This window comes from Lagenorhynchus albirostris, chromosome 10 (genome assembly GCF_949774975.1).
Source record: "Lagenorhynchus albirostris chromosome 10, mLagAlb1.1, whole genome shotgun sequence".
In the NCBI taxonomy this organism is placed as follows: domain Eukaryota; kingdom Metazoa; phylum Chordata; class Mammalia; order Artiodactyla; family Delphinidae; genus Lagenorhynchus; species Lagenorhynchus albirostris.
Window position 1 is genome coordinate 32,597,475 of NC_083104.1, and position 12,300 is coordinate 32,609,774.

The 12,300-nt window shown below is 36.0% G+C and overlaps 1 protein-coding gene across 10 annotated transcripts in view; it reads left to right on the forward strand.

Annotated features, from left to right (window-relative positions):
* TASOR (transcription activation suppressor) overlaps positions 1–12,300 on the forward strand; it is a 51,808-nt gene that overhangs the window by 26,496 nt on the left and 13,012 nt on the right. For 6 of the 10 annotated variants that reach the window (XR_009542757.1, XR_009542758.1, XM_060161556.1 and 3 more), the window contains exons 12-17: positions 2,731–2,803; positions 2,896–2,967; positions 4,021–4,722; positions 6,879–7,285; positions 8,806–8,947; positions 10,198–10,257. Coding sequence is in view for 8 of the 10 variants with exons in the window: in XM_060161556.1 (XP_060017539.1) it covers positions 2,731–2,803; positions 2,896–2,967; positions 4,021–4,722; positions 6,879–7,285; positions 8,806–8,947; positions 10,198–10,257 (1,456 nt within the window). In the remaining 2 variants the exon portion in view is untranslated. The remainder of the gene's footprint in view (positions 1–2,730; positions 2,804–2,895; positions 2,968–4,020; positions 4,723–6,878; positions 7,286–8,805; positions 8,948–10,197; positions 10,258–12,300) is intronic. The other 4 variants (XM_060161558.1, XM_060161553.1, XM_060161555.1 and 1 more) reach the window with 2 other exon arrangements.

Below are 12,300 nucleotides of genomic sequence, written 5' to 3' on the forward strand. Positions count from 1 at the left end.
GATTACAAGTTCTGTCTTTAGTTGTGTCTAATTTGCTGTTGATTTTCGATTTCACAGAAAATATTTTTAATTTCTGAAAGCTATATTTGGTTCTTTTTGAGGTCTGCCTGACTTTTTTTTTTAAAAAACAGATTCTTGTTGATTCTTTCAGAAAGACTTATTGAGTACCTGTTGTGTACCAGTGACTGTTCTAGGAGGTAGAGATTATATTCTGATGTTCCTTGCTATTTTTTAAAATTGCATCACCATTTTAGCCGTTTTAAAGTGTACAATTCTGTGGTTTTTACTAGATTTACAATGTTGTGCAACCATTACCACTTATCTTATTCCAGAATATTTTCATCACTCCAGAAAGAAACCTCATACCCACTAAGCATTCACTTCACATTCCTTCGTCCCCTCAGTCCCTGGCAACCACTAATCTCTTCTCTCTTATGGATTGGTCTATAGTGGACATTTTATATAAGTGGAATCATGCACTATGTAGCCTTTAGTGCCTTCTTTCACTTAACATAATACTTTTAAGGTTCATCCTTGTTGTAGCATGTATCAGTACTTCATTTCTTTTATTTCACTGTATGGATAATGTCACATTTTGTTTGCCATTCATCAGTTGTTTCCACTCTTTGGCTATTAAGAATATTCCTACTGTGAATATTTGTATGACAGTTTCTGTGTGAACATGTTTTCAGTTCTGCCATATTATTTCTTTGAACATTTCATACCTGTTTTACATATTGCATCTTTTGATTCCAATCTGCAGCCCTTGGGTATTTGAATCTATTGTTTTTGCTGAATCTCTCTTAGGGTAGCTTATTTTCTCTGAAACTTGGTAATTTAAGATTGTGAGCTTAATATTTTACATTTTTAAAAATACTTTTTGTTTTCATACCATATTACCTGTAATGTTATCTGCAAAGCCAAAATAGTAGAATCAAGTAATATAAATCCACAGACTGGGCTAGTGTTGTTTTCTGAGGGAGAAGGAAACAGTAAGGGGTAATAAATAGAGGCATCAGTACAGAGTTCACAGGTGTTTCCTATTGCACAGGATTGAAAGTGTTTCTTTGGCTTAAAGCCACAGATATTACTGCTAGGGCTTCTGTCTGCCTGAGTGTTGTTTCTGGGTATAGATTCCCTGTGTTCCATGAGTCTCTGGGGACACTGAGTCCCCTTAGCGCACTAGGGTCTTTAGGCCACTAAGCCAGTCAGGTTAAAGAATCTGGTATTTGGAGTGGGTGAGAAGTTAAAATAATCTAATTGTTTTTTTTCTGAGCAACCACAAGACATGAAGCTCTTACTCATGTCTCCCAACTTTCTGTTCTGACAAATCAACAAGAGTTGGGCAAAATGTTAGAAGAGATATGATATATAAAACATTTTGGATAAAAGGGTTTGAGTCTGAAACAAAAATTTTGCAGATACATTGTCCACCTTACTTTTGGGTGTTCAAACAATGTTTTTATTAAGTGTAAATTGGTAGCGTAGTCACTTTAGTCCTTTAAATTATTGGTTCTTACACAGACTTTGTTTACTGGAATTGTTTAAAAGGAATTTAGGTAGCACAAGTTTTCTTTCAGAATCCAGATATCCTTTTGTGTTTAGCTGCCATACTCAGTTCTTCCTTTACTTACTCTTTCTTTAATCCAAAAAATATTGTGAACTATTGCAGTAGTCTGTGAACTGAGTTCTTTGCATTACATTGTTCTCTTTCCTCCTGCAGTGCTATCAAGTTTCTTTGGGTTTTTTTTTAGGGAAACACTTCAGCTCAAAAGGGTATACTGTCGAGGGCATTTCTGGCTAACCTGGCATTCTTGTCTTTTTACAATCTAGCCCATGATCTTTCTTTCTAGACTTGTCTTACATGTTTCTCCTAGTCTCTCCTCACCCTTGGCCAGTCGTAAGTACTCTGATGCCTGCAAACTGTCCATTATGTTATAACTCTGCCCTTTGTTCATGACGTTGCCTCTATTGAAATGTCTTTCCCACAACTTTAGGCTCTTGGCAATGTAGCCATCCTTCAAAATCCACCTCCCATATACTCTCAATATGTTTTCCAACCATAGACTAACTGTATTTTTTCCTTTCTGTTGCTTTGTAAATCTTTTAAAGACCTTTCCTGTCTTATCTAATTATTAATATTTCTTGTGTTACTTTCTCCACCCAATTATAACCTTCTTTTGATCAAAGGATCTTGTGCTGCTTGTCTTTCAAGTTATCTCTGGTAAGGCAAATTGCCTTACGTGTGAAAGATGTTCATTAAATATGTGAAGAATTAGATTACAGCAACACATTTCATTTGAGATTAGCCTGAACTCTTGAAAGGTAGCATTTGTGTCATACTTGTTTTGTATCTCCAACATCCAGCACACCACCTTGGCAATTAAAAACATGTCTTTTGAATTGCTGAGGAAAATATTTGAAGTTTTTGTTTGGTTCTTGTATTTTAGCTTCAAGGAAAAATCAACAAGTTGATTTAATAGGAGAATTCTTTCAGTAATATTTTCTCATTAAAATTATGAAAACTAAGGCTTTCTTAATTGATTGGAATCCTGTTAATGAGCAGAGGGTTGGTGGAAAGAGTTTTTTAGCTAATTCAGTAGCAGTACTTTTCCTAAAAAGATGATCAGAAACTTTTTGCTTTCCTTATAATTAGTAGAAACTGCTATGTTTCTGCCTTATGGTGAATAATAATGCAAATTCAACTTCTTCCCTCTTCCAAAAATGTAGGTTCTTGTTAAACCTTTGGGAGACCGAGGATACCTTTTTCTTCTCTCTCCTTGTCAAATGGTTTCTCCATATGGTAGGTGATCTTCTCTTCAATTTTTATAATTCTCCTTTAACTTTTTAAAAGTTAAAATATATTGCTAATGAATTTCACTTTTGTTTTTTTAGAACATCATACTGCTAAGTCTCGAGTCTTACATGCTTTGTTTCTATTTCAAGAACCTAGAGGCATAGTTACTTGTAAGTTCTTTGAATATCTAAATCCATTTACATATAGATACCGACATTTTATTGAAAATTTCCAGATAACTCACTAAGCATTTTGTCTTTCTTACGTCATGTTTTGGGAGATAATGGGGGTATTAAGAGGTGTTAGCAATATAAAACACAAATTATATGACTTGTTTTTTTAACTATGAAAAATTATCTGGTTTTTGTCAGTGTTTTCACTAAGTAAATGTTGATTGTAATTGTTACAGTATTATAGCTTAGTTTTTCAGGGTTTCTATTATATATATATTTTTTTGAGCTTAGTTCATTTTTGTATTCACATTTTAGTGACTAAGTGCATCATGTGCTAGGTTAAATATTAGGCCATTCACAATTAATAAGAATTTTCATACTGTTTTAGAGAACACCATTTCTATTCACCATTTCTAAGAATGAACTTTAATCCTGTCTTAAGGTAAAGTTCTCACTGTTAGGTTAAAAATGAAATTCTCAGGAATTCCCTGGTGGTCCAGTGGTTAGGATTCCATGCTTTCAGTTTCGAGGGCTCGGGTTCAGTCCCTGGTTGGGGGAACTAAGATCCCTCAAGCGGCGTGGCACGGCCAAAAAAAATGAGATTCTCAGTGGTAGCCATTCAGTGCCTACATATCTGCTTACGGGGATAGAGAGATAGAGATAAAGTTGTTACAACAGGAAGGAGTGACATTACTGTCATTTGCTGGACGGTCTTGCTAGGAGCCTCAGGTCTTTATTTCTCCTTACATTTTCCTTGCCACCAGTTGATGCCTAGGGACATGAAGAAGATCTTCAACGGGCAGGTGTTTTTCCCTTTAAAAATATGTTCTGCAGTTTTCATGTTTTAATTTCTTATTGGCCCATTTTAGGCTCCTGGGCTTAGAAGCATGCTATTCATATATCCCTATATAACATATATGTATTAGGGTACATACTGGTTTGGTCCACCATTAATGTATGGATGTTGTTACATTGCTTTGACAATATGTAGATCTGTACTTGACTAATTTCTTGATTGCTAACATGGTTTGCTTTTTTGTTTGTTTACAGCACAGAAAGGTTCAACCAGTGCAGCACCACAGGAGAGACGTGAGAGCATACCAGATGTATTAAAAATAACTCAATTTTTACAGTTTGCTTTGATTCAGTGTCGAAAGGAATTCAAAAATATAAATACTATAAATTTTCATTCTGTTGTTGAAAAGTATGTAAGTGAATTTTTTAAGCGAGGTTTTGGTTCAGGTAAACGAGAGTTTATCATGTTTCCATATGATTCACGATTAGATGATAAAAAATTTTTATATTCAGCTCCAAGAAATAAATCCCATATTGATAATTGTTTGCATACCTATATTTTTCGGCCTGAAATGTATCAGTTACCTATTTATAAATTAAAAGAGCTATTTGAAGAAAATAGAAAACTTCAACAGTTTAGTCCACTTTCAGATTATGAAGGCCAAGAAGAAGAAATGAATGGTACAAAAATGAAATTCGGAAAACGAAATAACTCAAGGGGTGAAACTATTACACCTGGAAAGCAGAAGTCATCTCACTCTTTGGATTATGATAAGGATAGAGTCAAAGAATTGATTAATTTAATTCAGTGTAGGAAAAAAAATGTGGGTGGGGACTCAGACAAAGAAGATATAAGAAGCAAAACTGTCTTGAAGAGGAAGCTTGAGGATCTACCTGAAAATATGAGAAAGCTCGCCAAAACCAGTAATTTATCTGAAAATTGCCATCTGTATGAAGGTAAAATATCAGAATTGTTTTTATATAGTATAAAAGTAACAACCAAAAACATAGTAAAGTAGTTCTGTCCTTTCTCCTCATACAAGGGTTTGCTAATTATAGCCTGAGAGCCAATCTAGGCAGTCCCCTGTTTTTATAAAGGAACTTTTGCTGCCAATCTCAGCTTCTGTATTCGTTTTTCAAGGCTTTGTTAAAGACTGGCCACGTCCAGCCTGGGTAGCCATGTTTCCCACTCTCCTTGGTTAAGGCACTTTTCTCAGAACATGTCATGGTCAGCCCTTTACTTCTTTCTTTTTTCCTGAAGCATCTTTCATTTCTCTCAAGGCTCATATCTTTGCAGTTCATAACCCTCCTTAGCTTTCTGGCTGTTCTCCTCCTTGATGGTTTTCATCTCCTTTAGCTTATGCTGGATTTCTGCTCTGTGCTGAACCTGACGGTGCTTACTGATCCATACTGTCTAATACTGTTGACCTGTGTCTTGAGAGTTAAGTGCTTACTATGTGCTAGGTGCTTTACATGTATGGACTCATTTAGTTCTTGATTGGTAGACATTATTATCCTTATTTTACAGATGAGGAAGCCATCTCAGAGAAGTTAAATAATTTTACCTAAAGTTATGAGTTCACTGATCCATGTTTGAACTCACTTCTGACTAACTCCAAACATTGTTCCTAAAGTCAGCTATATTTCCTAGCACTGAACACATAATAGGCAAGGTACTTAAATTTTGGCACCATTTTAGCTGATAATTGGCAAATTTGTATGTGTGAAAAAATATTTGTGGGTGGAAATCGGGCTTTATCAGTAATTAAAATGGTGGGAAAGCTATGCTGGTTATAATAGACCAAAGGAGAAATGGGGCAGGGGAAAAGGGGTAGATAGGTTAAAGTAGAACTAGTGATAGTCAGAGTTGCATATCTAGGTGTTCCTCACTTGTGTTTGTTTCTTATCATTTTGCACACTTTATTTCTGATCCTGAAAGTAGAGATTTAAAGGTTAGATTCTAACTTTTAAAACATTCTGATCTTGATTTGGTGGTGAGCCCACTCATTAAGAGGTAGCCTTCTGTCTCCCCTACTGCGTTTAACATCAACTTTTTAAAGTATGAATTATATACAATGTACTCATTTTAAGTGCACAGTCTAATGAGTTTTTTTATAGCTGTGTTACCACTACTCCAATATATAGGACATTTTTCATTACCCCCAAATGTTGCCTTGTTCTTCTTTGTAGTTTATCTCATTCCACTCCACCGCTGATCTGCTTTCTGTCTCTATAGATTATTTTGCCTTCTCTATAATTTCATATAATTAGAATCATACAGTATGTACCCTGTTGTTTCTAACTTTTTTTTTGCCTGTGGTACATATACACTACCTAAATCGGAATCCTGATATCTACCCTGGCTCTACCCTCCTTCAGCATTAAAGCACATGCCTTTCTGAATGTCTCCTCCCTTTGCAAGTTTTTAAATATACTGGTGGTGCAGATAACCCAGATTTATACCTGCTTGGAGCCATGTCTAACATGTTTTCTCTCATAGTCCTTTTTGTTCTTAGTGCAAGATTGGTGTAGATTTCTTTGGGGTGATTTTGTATCTCTAATATCTCAGCTTTGTTATGAATTAAGTAATCTAGTCATTTAAGATAAAGCTTAGATTATGAAAAGGTTAGCCAGTATTTTACGTACAGAATGGGAGAGATCAAAATCAGATAAAATCATGGGTTTTTGTTGTTTTTATATTTTTAGAAGATTTAAGAGTAATCTGCATACCCTTCTCTAACATTTTGCAAAATAGTTGTGTAGGTATTTTTCTGTTGTCAAGTACCTCACTGATTTTAGGATTTTGGTGATAGAGTTTAAGGTAACTACAGTACAGTTATTTATATATATTATCCATATTACCAACATAATATTTGAGCTCATTTTTAATAGAATTTTCAAATTATGATGAAAATAAACCTTCATTTAATGGGAATTTTGACCTGTGTGCAAAATTTTAGAACCAGTCATATTTGGAAAGTAAGGGACGGATATACCTGTAAACTCTAAGCAGGTGGTTTGATTAAGTTCCTGCCTATAAATGTTATATGATAATTAATTTTTATGCTTGCCTTCCAGACTTTAAGAGATGTCTCTTTCTCTTTTCCCTTCAGAGTCTCCACAGCCTGTTGGCTCACTTGGGCATGATGCTGACTTGAGACGGCAGCAGCAGGATACCTCTAACTCTAGCATTGCTGACATCCATAGGTTGTTTAATTGGCTATCAGAAACACTAGCAAATGCACGTCATTCTGATGCATCTCTGACAGACACAGTCAACAAGGCCTTAGGATTGAGCTCTGATGGTGCCTATGAAGAGATGAGGCAAAAGCATGAATATGAGTTGAACTCTACCCTGGATAAGAAAGAATATGAGCAGCCTACTGGTGTAAAAATGGAAAGTGCACATTTTAAGGATACTCAGAGCCCACTGCTAGAAGTTGATACATCATCTTTAAAGTATCCTCTTGCTGTTTCTACCAGTGAAGTAGGCACTGACCATAAACTACATTTGAAAGAAGTAAGCCTATATCTATTGGTTATCTTTGTTTGCTTTTGTGAATGTGTGTATGAAAGGGAGGATGTGGGGGGAATTCCCTGGTGGCCCAGTGGTTAGGACTCTGCGCTTCCATTGCAGGGGGCCACGGGTTTGATCCCTGGTCAGGGAACTAAGATCCCACATGCTGCATGGCACAGCCAAAAAATTTTTTTAAGAATTAAAAAAAAAAGGGTGAATGTGCTTGTTTTTCCTTTTCACAAAGAAATGATACACATTTCAGTAATGCTGTCTGTGCAGGATAGTATTTCTAAGTTATTCCTTGTTACACAGAGATAAACGCAGAAGTGTTTTCCTTCCTGCTCATAAGCTTTATGTGTAGTCTGAAATTTACCATTGTGTTAAAGTGAAGGCTGGACCATCTATTTGTCAGGAATGGCTTACTGGAGTTAATTCTCTATCACTTCATAATAAAATTGAGTCCTCAAAACACTGGCTTTCTGCTGGCAGTACCAGAACCCATAGGTGAGGCAGATGAGGTGACCAAAGTCAGTGTACCAGTTAGAAACAAGGTTAAATACTTTGTATTTCTCATGCAATGGAAAATGAGTGGCCTTTAGGATTACCTCTGAGGTAACCCTCAGCCATGCTTGACAGGGCATCCAGTTTATGATAGGTGCTTAGAGTACTGATATCTAGCTGAGAAGTAGCCTAATCTCCCCAGCTCCCCCCTTCCCAAGAAGTGGTTGCATCACTTGGGGAACTGTACCAGGATGGCACCATGTTCCTAAAAACTTGTTCCTAATTTACTTTCTTCCATTTTTCTCTTCCCTGTCTTTGAGTAAAAGTCATATGCATCATGGGACTTCCCTGGCTGTCCAGTGGTTAAGACTCTGCTTCCACTGCAGGGGGCACGGGTTCGATCCCTGATCAGGGAACTAAGATCCTGTATGCTACGTGGCTCAGCCAAAAGAAAAAAATTTTTTTTAAAGTCATATGCATGTCCCCAGGCTTCCTACATGTAGTTTTGGGATATTTATTTTATGGGGAGGATGAAGACAGGGATCTCAGTTGGAGGCATGTGTAAGGTAGGCACTAAGAAACTAACCTATATTGTTACCATTTCCTGACATATTTAAAACTCTAAATTGTGTTGATGGGGGCATGGACCAAACCCAGCCCACTGCCTATTTTTGTAACTAAAATTTGATTGGAACACAGTCATGCCCATTCATTTAGGTATTGCTTATGGCTGCTTTTGCATTTCAATGGCAGAGCTGAGTATCTGGCCTGCAAAGCCTAAAATATTGGGTGCTTTACTGAAAAAGTTTACCAACCTCTGCTGTAAATCAAACAATTACGTTTTGAGAGAAAAAATTATGTTCTAGTTTGAGATTAGAGCATTATAACTTCACCATGTTGATTTTACTTGCTTGTAATGTTCAGGTTGAAGTTTGTAAATTTGCTGTGAAAAAATAGTTGTTTTTTCTTGACATTAAAATTAATTAAAAAGAAAGGTATTGAATCTGTACTCTAATTTTTAGGATCCAAATTTAATTAGCATGAGTAATTTTGAAGATTGCAGTTTGTGTCCCACTGTTCCCATTGAACATGGATTCCGTAGACAATCTAAGTCAAATAATGTTGAAGAGACTGAAATACATTGGAAACTGATTCCAATTACAGGTAAGAACAAGTATACTGGGACTTAGGTTTGCTTGGTTTTACTTAGGGACCAGTTTCCTGAAGGGTTTTGTCTTTTCTAGATTCCACTCTTGGGTCTTGCTTGGCTCTGACATCTTCGGTATCTTATTTTTGAGCAATGTGATATTCATCATTGAGTGTTGCTGTTCTTGGTCAGTATCTGCAAAAGAGCCTATTAAAAACAGAGGGATTTAAAATATCCTTACTCTCCCGATGGAGTTGAACATGCAACTTGCAAATGAAAATTGTTATCAGAAATTGGGTTTCTAATAAGGTGAGGTAGCTGCAGAGATGAAATGAGGGTCTTTGGGCAGCCAAGTATATGCTGTCTTCTCAAATTATTAAACTTCACAAGCTGTCGTCTAAGAAGTGGTCATGTTAAGTTTCATCTGTTTGAAAGAAATTTGAGTTCTTAATATTGGAGAATTTGAGAGAAATTGGATCATTGTAGAGAATGGCCTGAAATGATTAAATGTAAATATCCCTAGAAAACTTATTGAACCATGAGGCAAGAATATAGTTTAGCAGATGTTGAAAGATCATTTTGCAGGATTCTAATTTCTCTGTACAAACACATACACACACATATGCAGATACTGTTAATATTCCAAGTTCTTATTCATCTTCGTTAGCTAAGCATTTGGGGAAGTATTTCCAGGGCACATCTTTTCCATTCCTAGATCTTTATTTAACCTTTAAAAAGGAAAACAAACAGTTTTTGCTAGAAAGTCAACTGAAATATACTTTCTAGCTTGTGACCTAGAAGCTACTGAGACCTCCAAGGACTCTGCAAAGAATTTCTAAAACTTGATGAGTTTCCATGGGCTTCAGCACCATTCTCTACTTAGTACCTTATCAGAGAGGGCAAGAGGCCTAGAAGTGATCGTAGAGCGGCAGCTGGTACTCCTGACCTGGAGAAGTTGGCTTGAGTTGGAAAAACAGAATAGGGGAGTAGTCTGTACAAGGTGATTATCCTAACCTTCCTCATTTAGACACCTTCATAGCTGGTTTCAGAGCCATTTGAAGGCACAACATCTAGGTGTTGATATTCCATCATCACCTGAATGGAAAGGGAAGCAACTTCCCATTTCTTAATGACCCTTCAGGATTATTTTAGGCAGAAGAGGGAATACTTGAATTTGTTAGCATTTGGGGTTATCTGAAAGGTGCTTTAAAAGGTTGTCACCAGTACCTGAAGAGAGTCTACAAATCTAATGGATGCTTTCCCTCAGGAGGGAATGCAAGAAGCCCAGAAGACCAGCTGGGGAAACATGGTGAGAAACAAACACCAGGTGAGAAGGCTCTCTTTGCTTTTCCTCCCAATGTGCCCTTCTTCAGAATTGCTACTTGCAGTTCTGGTCCTCTATCTGGAGGGCATCAGTTTAAGTCTGTTAATTACAGAAAATTTGGACAATATCATATTTGTATTTAAATCATTAATTGATTTATATCAAATATTCTTATACAAAGAATGTATTCAAGGGAGTCACTGAATATTCATAGAGATTAAGTTTTTTTGACCTACAGTAGATTCTGTCTGATATGATGACTTGGGAAGACCAGAATATTTTTCTTAATCCATTTCTACAGGACATCTTACGAGAAGCAGTCTTCGAGTTTCTCTTAAATTTAAAAAATACGAGGAGGTGAGGCCATGTATCATTTAGGTACATTATTCCTAATCTTGAATTTTTTTGACTCAATTCTTCTTTTGCTAATTGTAAAGCTAATTTCTGCAGATAGTCTAAGAGATTAGGAAACTTTTGGATTCCAGAAACATTTATAGATATTACTGATTAGCTAGTTGTAGTAGGTGCCTAGAAGACAGTCTCTTTTGTCTAAACTCAAGTCAATTCAGCATCCCTGCAGATGGCCATAGGCAGATTCTTCTTGGTTGGAGTTTGGTCTGCGTCTTTTTTGTTTCCATTTCATTTTGTCTTACTCTTTCAGAAATCTTGTGGTGGTGTTTTTTTTAATTCGGAAGAAAAGCTAAATGACTAATTTTAGTAGATCTTTATGGTTATTCCTCTCTTTTGGGAATTAAGAAAAACTTTGAGTTAATAGTTTTCTTCAAGATGATCTTTCTCTCCTCCTAGGAAAAGACGATTGAAAAAAACAAAGCAGGAAGAACAGATATATTGATATGACATACAGGAAAGTGCATAAATCTTTAGTAGACAGCTTGATGAATTCTTACATATGTAAACACGTAGGTGACCACCACCCAAATCAAGATGTAGAACATTTTCAGTACCCCAGCAGGTCGTCTTCTGCATCCTCCCAGTCAGTATTCTTCCTGCCCCAAACCGTAACCACTGATCTGACTTCTTTTGCTATACATTAGTTTTTACCTACTCTTGAATTTAAGATAGATGGAACCTACTACATATGTCCTCTTTTGGTTTTGGCTCTTTCACACAACAATATGTCTAAGATTCATGTAAGTTTTGCTTCTATCAGTGATTCTTTCTCATTGGGAGAATCAGGTATCTTGTTTATGCTTCATAATGCTCCATCAGCATCTGCAGTCTTTATTTGGCATACCATCTTCATATTTTGTGGTTAAAAGTATAAAAATCCAAGTGATGCTACTTTTCGAGAACTCGCCACTCCCCTTGCATTTAAAAGTCAAAGTACCACAATGCCTGAATGATAGTTAGTAGAAAACATGTATTATTATAGATATTGATATATGTTTCTTTTAAATCATTTATTGAAGACATTTTAAAAATAATAAAGTTGTCTATCTTAATAATAAAAATTATATGGGGGAAATCTGTACAAAGTAAAATTAGATGGTGATCATTTGCATTTTCAAAAGGGATTTGGTTTAGAGTTTTTTAATATGGAAAATTTCCCATGTTGATTTAAGTTATATTTCAGCTTAAAAACATTTCCTTTATCTGTAGCCCTTCAGGAATAAGCTTACTGGGAGACTTCCCTGGTGGTCCAGTGGTTAAGACTCCACACTTCCACTGCAGGGGGCACGGGTTCGATCCCTGGTTGGGGAACTAAGATCCCGCATGCCTCATGGTGCAGTTACTTAAAAAAAAATTTTTTTTAGAAAAAAAAATTTAGGAATAACTTTATTGGTCTCAACTATAGCTGAGATATTTGGGAGAATGTATTCAAGTATTTTTAATAACAAACCACTCAGAAGTTTTAAAATTACACGTGGTCCTTCCCAACTCATTTGTTTTACAAGATGCAAGTAAGACATTTTATCTGAATAAATCAGATATTTGACATGGTACATAATTCAAGAAATACAAAACTACTTCAAAAAAAAAGTCGTCCACCCCTAGGCCAGACACTTAGTTTCACCCCATTGATCA